This window comes from Rhipicephalus microplus, chromosome 3 (assembly GCF_043290135.1).
Source record: "Rhipicephalus microplus isolate Deutch F79 chromosome 3, USDA_Rmic, whole genome shotgun sequence".
NCBI lineage: Eukaryota > Metazoa > Arthropoda > Arachnida > Ixodida > Ixodidae > Rhipicephalus > Rhipicephalus microplus.
The window spans coordinates 130531387-130541281 of record NC_134702.1 but is presented as its reverse complement, the minus strand read 5'-3'; the positions used below and the strand labels follow the sequence as shown (position 1 = coordinate 130541281).

The 9895-nt window shown below is 43.1% G+C and overlaps 1 protein-coding gene across 1 annotated transcript in view; it reads left to right on the top strand.

Annotated features, from left to right (window-relative positions):
• Nucleotides 1-8939, top strand: part of LOC142802956 (uncharacterized) — a 35853-nt gene extending 26914 nt beyond the window's left edge. Inside the window, exons 6-9 of the mRNA XM_075888041.1 lie at nucleotides 956-1097; nucleotides 1595-1690; nucleotides 7227-7505; nucleotides 8926-8939. Coding sequence (XP_075744156.1) covers nucleotides 956-1097; nucleotides 1595-1690; nucleotides 7227-7505; nucleotides 8926-8939 — 531 coding nt within the window. The remainder of the gene's footprint in view (nucleotides 1-955; nucleotides 1098-1594; nucleotides 1691-7226; nucleotides 7506-8925) is intronic.
• The last annotated feature ends 956 nt before the right edge of the window (nucleotides 8940-9895 follow it).

Here is a 9895-nt window from a genome sequence, read left to right as displayed (position 1 = left end):
TTAATAATTACTTCTGTGAGGAGATGCAGGTCCGGCGAGTGTCGCACGGTCACAACAGTGATCAAAGGCTGCGTTGCGGCACCCTCACGCCGCTACTGCCAGATACAGGTCAAATAAGCTGTCGCCGCGAGAGCAATGCTGTCTCTTCCGAACTTCTTCATCTGGCGCTCCCAGGACGAGGCCACCTCATCGTCTTGGCTTTAACAAAATGGCTTGAGACGCGCGACACGAGCCTTTGTGGCCAGTTGCGTGCGCGAGCGTGGCAGGAGTGCGCACTACTGAGAACACCTCTGTAGCGCCGTGCTTCCTCGGCATTCGAAGAACTTCTGCACCTTCTTGGTGTTGCTTTACTCATGACACATTTCCACGTCGAAAAGTGTTGCTCACTCCACAAGCTTCGTCTTTTGTCTGGTTCTGACACCGAAATTTGCAAGTGGAGGTTCTGATAATTTTTTAAGGGCGAAGCTCCTCTTAGTTTATCAATGTCATACGTCACGCGTAAGTGAGAGAAGAAAAGACGTGGAAAAACAATGGCCCCATATCTGCATGTTACACTCTAAATGTCGACGAAACACGATAGTCTTGCGTCTGGACAGAATGAACAAAACGTTTGTTTGATGTTCTGCGCAAGAAAATTGTGAATGGTATTCTCGAGGCGCTTGTGCTTGGCTTTCTTAGCTCGCGTCTCGTCGGTCTTAACAACGTGCTGTCTGCGTTTTCGAACGCGATCGGACGCATGGACGCATGTACGGATGGACAGATACACGGACGGATAGACGAATCAACGCTTCGCCCCACTCATCATCATTCACTCCGCAGATATGCTGTGACTTTTTTGTTTACGTCGTCCTTTACTCTTTTGTACGCTGTTTGTATAGCAGTGTGTTGCAATAATTTTCTCACCAGTTACTCGCAACACCATCATAAATTTTAATGTATTTGTGTTCGTTTACAGCTTGATTACGCTCAAGACTACAAAGCATCGTATTACTTTAGATACGACATGACGTATTACACAAAATTTATGTTATTGTATGGTGCTAATCCTCCTTTGGACAAGGAACTTGCTGCGGAGATAAAAGGCTATGAAGATCAACGTGAGAAACTTTCTCTTTTCTTGCAACACAAGTTATCGCGAATGGTCTGCGCGCATTTTCAAAAAAGTGGATGCCTGTGTGTTTGCCATTTTGCTAGTGTAAGGACAAACGTTCGTGTTGCTGTGCCCTGGTGATTCATTTTTGTGCATATATATTACACTGATACCTACAGTGTAGTATATATGCAAGCAATGTCTGTATTTCCCTCTGAGCTTTGTTGCAAACGTAGAAAGCCCTGTGTAGAATGCGGTGCGATTTGATAAATAACAGTGTGTCTTTAGTAATAGTTTCTTAATTACGAACTCCTTGCAACTTCTTTATTAATACTCTATGACATGAGGACCAACCACGTTTTTTTTTCAATTGCATGGTTGCATTTGCTTACGTAAGACTAAGGATCACATGCGTGGGTTAAGCTGGTGTGCTTGTCATGACAAGCAAATGAATGGAATCGCCTTTTTTGGTACAAAATGTAATGCCTTTAATTATTTTTGCAGTTCATTTATTCGAATATAAAACCAAATTGGAAAATGAATCGGAGCTTCTTCGTATTAAGGACCTCGGCATTCACACAGCACCTTACGTTCCTTCAGGTAGGAGGAAGTTTTGTGCCTGTTTTGTTACTACTTTCAGACTTTTTATATTTCATGCTATCGAGATATGCGAGTTACAACCCAATGCTAATAACCAAAACTATTATTTATCTTCCTGAAAAAAAACCGGGAATGCACGGCACGTCAAAACGTTTGACAGAATACAGAACAGCTGAACCATAGGGCTCTCTGCCAGTAGATGACTTGTAACAAAAATGTAGTACCTTACACATAGAAGCAATGTGTTGCACATTAATAAAAAGGGTGTACTAGTTTGGAACGCGAAATGATAGGTGTAAGAGAGCGTGGTGGTTAAGGTTATAAACGAGAGTTCCGGATATCGTATTGTGGTCAAGAAGGGGACATCGTCTGGACACGTAGCGCGTAGGGAGAATAGCCGCTGCTTATTAGGCGTTACTGGCTGGATTTCAAGAGAAGGCAAACGTGCAAGAAATGACAGGAATTTAGCTGGGTAAGATAGATTAAAACGCTTGCAGGTATGAGGGAAGCAGAAAACGGAGTTGAATGGCACTGCATAAAAGAGGCCTTTGCCCTGCAGTGGGCATGGCCATTATGATTATCTGATGATAATGATAATAATGGCTAGTTAATTGTTCTCCAACATTTATACAGATTAGCAGCACATCACAAACAGCTCGACATCACCAGTTGTTTGGCGATGATTTACACATACCAAATCACCATGATTGTGAAAGTATTTTGCGTATGTACAATGTCAAAAATAATTCATCTCATATTTATGGAGACATTATTAAAAAAGAATCACTTGTCAGGTTTCGTGAGATGTATTTCACTACACTGAACTTCATCATATTTATTTCACCAACACTCGAATGAACACTTCAATGTTAAGTACAAATCACTTGCATTGCAGCTTAATAAGTGAATTACCGGAGGCTCACGTCGTTTCAGAGAATATCACTGAGAGATGCACATTTTGAAATGTAGACCAATCTCGTTTGATATTTTCATGTATATTTAAAAGTTACTTGATTGGTAACTGCTCATAAAAAAGCACTGAGCAGTTATTTGTGTGTTTGGCCAATATACATGCCGACGTTCGTAATTGTAGCATGTAGGAAGGCTGTAGAAGTCTTTGAGGCTATTTCATACGCTTTATTGTATCCCCAAAAAATTTAGAACTTTAATACTGACATTTAAGGATAAAGAATCTTCAAGGGTCGCCTAAAAAAACTGCCAATTGAATGACAAAAATGCTACAAGCGTTCTTACCTTATCGCCACTTATTTAATCATGAAACGCTTCCTTAATGCCAGCACTTTGCGTTAAGCTTATCAGCATTTCTCCTTATTCGGTTGAAAGTGATTTAGGCTGGTGATCTCAGATCTAAGTGCATGTTAAAGAACGTCAGGTGGTCAAAATTTCTGGAGCCCTTCACTATGGTGTCTCATAATCATGCGATGGTTTTGAGATGGTAAATCCCCCATATCAATGTCACAAATTTATCTCGGGAGCGTTTATAAAGAATGTACTTGAGAAAGAGAGAGACGTGCCAGAGATGGTACAGAATAAAGCCACTTTATTACTACCCAAAAATGGCAAAAATCTCACACTCAGAGTTCACTTCCCAAAAGAGACATGCGCACAATGATCGGCTATACAAGGAAACCGTAAATAACGCTGATTCAAGAAAAGTTCAGTTCTAAGAACTAACTACAGCTAGGCAAGATGGCGTCTCAGTGGCCACTCTTATGCATCCTAGCAGTAGTAGAACATTGTTACTGTTCATATGCCACCCTTGTAGCTACGACGAAGTGATACCGTTGTCGAAGTCGTCCTGGAAACCGTCGCCATACGAGCCACTCGACCTCAATGCCGGTGTGTTTCATTCATCGTCGTATCTTCCAGCTCAGTTTAGGCTACGTTTAACTTGTAACGGTGTCTTGACGGTGGTGCGGGCCGCATACGTTCTAGATCGAAGCGGAGGAGCTGTAGTCAAGCCAGGAACCACTGCAACAGCTTGTGGCAAGTCCAGGCGGCCTCACTCGATTCTTTCTATACGACAGCAGTCCCCTGAACCTCTGCCAAAATTATCAGAACCAGGCGGTTCTACTGCTTATGTTGCTGTAGCGATGCTAACCTTTCGTCTTCACAGCTCGGCGTCCCAATTCTCTGTGCCAGCTTTTTCTGCTCATTTTTTTCTCCTTGACTCGGTTCGTGTGCCACGAGCCTCAGTCGAACCAATTTTTAGCGTCTACTTGGCCTCTGCGCGTGCACTCGGGTGATTCGCATCTCTTCGTGCACCGTCACCGCGCTTCCACGTTTGGCACGCGCCTCATGCTGCTCGTTTACTCATCACAATCAATAAATAAATCAATCAAATCAACATTTTCAGTTTACACATTGTTTATTTTTGCCATGGCAGTCGAAAACACCCAAGCTGAATCGAAACAAATTTATCGTGCATAATAGCCATGCCAGAATTGGCAGAATGGTCGTGTTATAGCATTGAAAAGCACAATAACACAGAATTTGTAAGTCATTCCTTGTAGTTATACCAATTAATACCTCGTATCCTCATGGCGTCTCATGGATGTAACGTGAGATGTGTGACAGACAGACAGACAGACAGACAGACACACATACAGACAGACAGACAGACAGACAGACAGACAGACAGACAGACAGACAGACAGTGAACTTCATGTTATCCTGAGGAGCTTTCGCGGGAACTCCTATCGGGGACCAACAGAAGCTGCTGGCCGCGTCCTAGTCAGGGCTTGGACACCGTGATGTTGCGCCCTTTCTTGGGCCCTCTAGATTGCCTGGATTTGTGCCTGGAGCGATGGGCTCCGGAGTGCCTCTTCCCAGTCGGCTTCGCTGGATAGAGGACCGTTAGGTAACGCGGGGCATTGCCAAAGCACGTGCGCTAAGGAACTATAAATTTCGTTACATTCCGAACAACTTGAGTCAACATCTGTGGAGATACGACTGACAAGGCCCACGAGTTGAACGAGCCCGTCTGGAGCATTCTAAGTATAATTGACTGAGACCTATCTAACTTCGGGTGAGGAAGAGGTTAGGCCCTTCTACTTAGCTGATAGTGAGACGTGATTTCATTAAACGTAAGGAGTGGATCGTTATGGGGGATTTCATCCTGACCCCGTAAGACCTCCATGCCACCGTGGCGCGTTAGATCTCGCGCACGGTCGTGGGCAAGCTCGTTGAGGTTAGGTATGTGCTGATGAACGTCTGCACCCATATGGGCGGAAAACCAAGAGATTGAGTGCCAGGGTCTGTTCTTTTTTCTAGAATGGAGGCAGCCTCTCGCGCTAGGTTACCCGACTCAAAAGCTTTGATGGCCGCTCGTGAGTCTGTTAACAGGGTGGTGTGTGAGTGGTCGGTCATGTCTAGGGCTATGGTGACCTGTTCTGCAACTGCGCTCGTAGCTCTTCTGACCGAGGCTGAGGAGCGTAATTCCGTGTTGCCGTCAATGACTGCCAGCACAAATGTACTGGCAGTCATTGAATGTGAGACGTGTGTAAAAAAAAAACTTTGACAGAGAACAACACCCACGTTCTCTCTTATTGCAGGGGGCTACCTTGACTCCTTTGACTCCAGATGCGGACCTCGCTCTATAGGTGTTAAAATTTGTTTGTTAAGCGATTTTTTCAATTTTGGTCGTAATTTTTTATTATCACAATTATAGTCGAGCAATCCGATTTATATTTCTTCATGAATAGCTTCCAGTATATCGTCGACAGAACTAAGCACACATGATACGGGATTGTTTATTTACTGTGCATTTCAAATGCAAGCTAAAGAAAAATTTGTAGCACACCAGGACACGGTGTACTTGAGAAAGCTCTCATGCCTAAAGTGCCCTTCGTTTGTAGTTATTATAAGAGGCTTCATATTCATTTGTTTATTTGTTTACTTTTTATTGCCTTATAATCAATACCTCAAAAGCAGCAGCTGGGTATTACATGAGGGATGGTTTTATTTAAAAAAAAAAATATCACAGAATATCCACAGAGTGAACGATCATGAGTTGGGTGAAGCTTCGAAGGAATGTATCGGCAAACCATGAATCACCTGCTGGCTGCGTCTGTCTGTCAGTCCATCTGTCTCTGTCTGTCTGTCTGTCTGTCTGTCTTTCAGTCCCTCCGATCATCAGCCTCTATGTCCATGGGTCCGTCCGTTCGTATGTATGTATGTATGTATGTATGTATGTATGTATGTATGTATGTATGTATGTATGTATGTATGTATGTATGTATGTATGTATGTATGTATGTATGTATGTATGTATGTATGAATGTATGTATGTCTCTCTGTCTGTCGGCGTTAAAAAGTGACATAACGAACAGTAAGACGTTCGACAAATGCGTTACCTGTCTGTCCGCCTGTATGTATGTCCGTCCGTTTGTACATTCATCCGTCCGTCCACCTATCCATCCGTCCGTCCGCTGTCTGTCTGTCTGTCGTCTGTCTGGTCGTTCATCTGTGCACACGTCCGTCTGTCTGTATGTCTGTCCATTCATACATCTGTTCATCCATCCATCTAGCCAATGCTCCAATTACCACAATCTCGCATCTTTTCATCTTATATTCATCATATACAAGTACCGCCATATAGCGGACATACAGGAAACGTACGAACCACGCCTTAAGGGACTTCGCCCTTAAAACGTTACTCGAGAACAATGTTGAATTGAATCTTGATGGGTCGAAATGGTGCACGGTAGATGCTGGCAGATGGTTCCAGTACCGTGCTGTTGACATAAAAAATAATCGGAGGTAGTTGGTCGGTTGTGCTGGCGGAAGGTATAGTGCTCTTGCATGTTTTGCGCTGCTGGATATGCGATGGACAGGCAGAATGGGTAGAATTTAAATGGGAGCACGATAAAGCTTGTAAAAAAGGCATAGTCGAGATAAGTGACGTTGTGGTTCTAGATCAGAAAGGTGAGCCCGGGTACAAGTCTGGAAACACTGGCATTGTAAGAATATTCAGAATGAAAAAAAAAAGCAAGCAGCGTGCTTTTGTGTCAATTCCAGAACGTTTGATAAGTTTGACTGATGCGGATCCCAGAGAGAACCTGTGTATTCTAATTTTGGAAGAACAAACATAGTATATGTGAGAGGGATAATGAAATGATAGTCATTGAGGAAATTTGGCTGAGGGGGTGGGGTGCAAGTCTTAAGTGTTTACACAAAACACTCATACCACAGAGACGGTTTTACGGAGAGGGAGATTGTGCCAAACTGTAAAAAAATTTAAACACTGCGTGGACAAGATAAATTTCAACATGATACCTTTCTCGCAAGTGTCTGCCTTGATCTCGAGATGATTGAACCACTCACCACATCTCAACAAATTAGGTGTACGGGTATAAGGTTACTACGGGAGATACCTTAAAAGGTGTGTAGTAAGTGCTAGAGAAATTAGAACAAAATATGTGTAATGTATTGGCGGACATCAGTACGACAGCACAATGCTTTCGCAGTAATGTAAGTAAGATGTTTGGCTTGTCTGTCTCTCTATTCTTTTCAGATAATTGGATTGATTTCATTATGTTGTATACCAACAACACTTATCAGGCTGCAGACTATATATACTGCCGAAAAGCAGCACTTCATATCCTCGTGAAGATCTTCAAGGATATGGGTGAAACAGCACTACGATATCTGGTTGCCTGGAAATTCTTTACGCATCTGGTTCAGTTTACGGAGCCTTATATATTCCTTGACCGTAGGACTGAGAACGATGCTTGTTTTGAACATGTCACAAAAGTCATGCGTCTGGCCGTCATAAGCCCCTTATTGCAGTCCGGTAAGTCCACTTCATTGTGCACCTGTGGTGCAGTTCACCAAAGCGCCATCACTCTATCCTTACGAAAGTAGGCACATATAATGAGACAAGGAGACTCAAGGTTCAGATCTTCTGCACCACTCCAGGTAATAGCAATGACAGTGCAGAGCGCGTATGTGGTCGTTCGTGAAGCCACTGTCACATCCGTGGTGAAGCATCTATTTTTCATACCTGGAAGGATGAGTCATGGCTAAAGTGAAAATTCGAGAAACAGAGTCGCTGCTGGGAGCATTCTGAGCTTTTAACCTTTCCATTGAAACATAAAATAAACAGCAAAAAAGCTCTGTCTCTCATTAGTAAAACACTCTTTTTAAATGTCATTTCATCCAGCTGCCCTAATAAGACACTTAAGAAGCTAGAAAGATCTCAAAGACAAAGTGAAGTTGCTGGGGCCACCTGATAATTTGAGCACCAGTCATCATCATATGCTTTCAATGCTTCTGCAGGGGCTCTACGTCGTCCCTTTTTGATCCAAAATCAACAGATTGGCCTTTTAGGGGTCAGATACATTCCTTAGTAATTTTCAGTGATATTGGTTCACGAAGTGCCGTCCTAATGTAAAACATACACTTGGAAGTTCATTTTGTCCAGTGCGGTAATTCTGGCAAGAAATTTAAACTTCATCTGACCTCTATTTTCTGCCCTATCGATCTGCTTGTGGTGCTGCCACTGAAGGAACTAGAGATGTAGGACATTCAGAACAAACTAATTCTTTTAATTTAGCGTTGCTTTCATACGTTCGCAAAATTTCGCTCTGTCTGATCTACCTAAACATCACGACTTCGGTTGTCTGCATGTCTACCCTTGTCGTAGTGCTCACTAGATAAGCTAGCGCAGCAGATATGAAGTAATATGCTTTTTGTTAGGTAATACGCTTTTTGTGTGAATTCATTCCATGGTTACTCAAAAAAGTGTTTCAGGATTCCTTCAATACTACCTTCTCTCTTCACGACGTGAGTATTTTAGCCGTGCTTTTTTATACCACACCATTTCTTTCTGGAATTCCTACTGGCGTGATAACCTGATACCATCCTTTTTTTACATTTATTCTCGCACTGGAAATGTTTAAAGTGTGAAATAATGCAAGGCCATAGCAAAAGCTATCAAGAATCATTCATTCCCAGGAACTCTCAACAATACAATTACGTTCCCGGCACATTATGTACTATCAAGGACCACTGAAAGCTTCGCTCAGTCATGTCGGACATTCTCACTTCCAAAACTAACTGATCATACAATATTTGTGTTAACTGACTATTTTTACTGATTTCTATTGTTTTATTTTTATGTGCATTGTCAACCACTTCCCTCTGTATTACTTCAGTTTTGAAGGTTAAATAAAATGAACTAGGAGAATACGCGATGTAACCTGTGTGCGCAGCAGATGTTAAGTGAGTTAAGTGTTAAGAGAGATGTAATGAGTGACCGGCTGTCATCATGTTTCGAAGCCTGATGGCAACAAACGCTTGTATCATTGCTGGGCATTGCGCTTGTATCATTGCTGGACCCTTTTCCTGGTCTTCTGATGGAAATCACTGGATAGTCGTTTGCACAGACCATTTAACACGGTACTGCGAGACAGCTGCCATACCATCGGCAACTGCAGCCGATGTGTTTTCCTTCATGCTACGTTTTGTAATTCTTCGACATGGACCTCCCAAAATTTAATCAGTGACTCTGGTCGACAATTCACAGCAGACGTGGTGGAAGAGATGCTTTGTGTATGTGCGTCTAGGATTCGGCACTCTACGCCGTATCATCTCCAAACGAACGGTCTAACTGAACGAACTAACAGAACTCTCTCGAACATGCTGTCTATGTATGTAGCATCAGATCACAAGGACTGGGAGAGTATTCTACCCTTTATCACATATGCATTCAATACCACACAGCATGAAACTACCGGCTACAGTCCTTTCTTTCTTTTATATGCTCGACCACGTCGTCATACCCTGAATACTGCATACTCTTGCTTCGCAAGACCGCTCAAAGGCACATTTTTACAGCCGATGCCGACACGTGACGTACAATCGCGGTGACCTAGTGTTGCTGTGGACACCAACTAGAAAACGCGGTTTGAGCGAGAAAACTGGTAGCGCACTATGCGGGACCTTACCTTGTTGTAGACCGTATCAGTGATTTAGTTTACCGCATAGCGCGCCTTCATTAGAACGGCCAACGGTCTGCAAAAACTGAACTTGACCATGTTGCACGTTTGAAGTGCTTTATTCCTCGAGAGACTGTTTGACTCGCCCAGTGGGCTTCGTCTGCGTGGAAGGAAATGTTACCACATGTGTAATTTAGGTATGTGCACCTGTGTAGCGGGGAACATGGTGGTGGGAGAAGAAGAG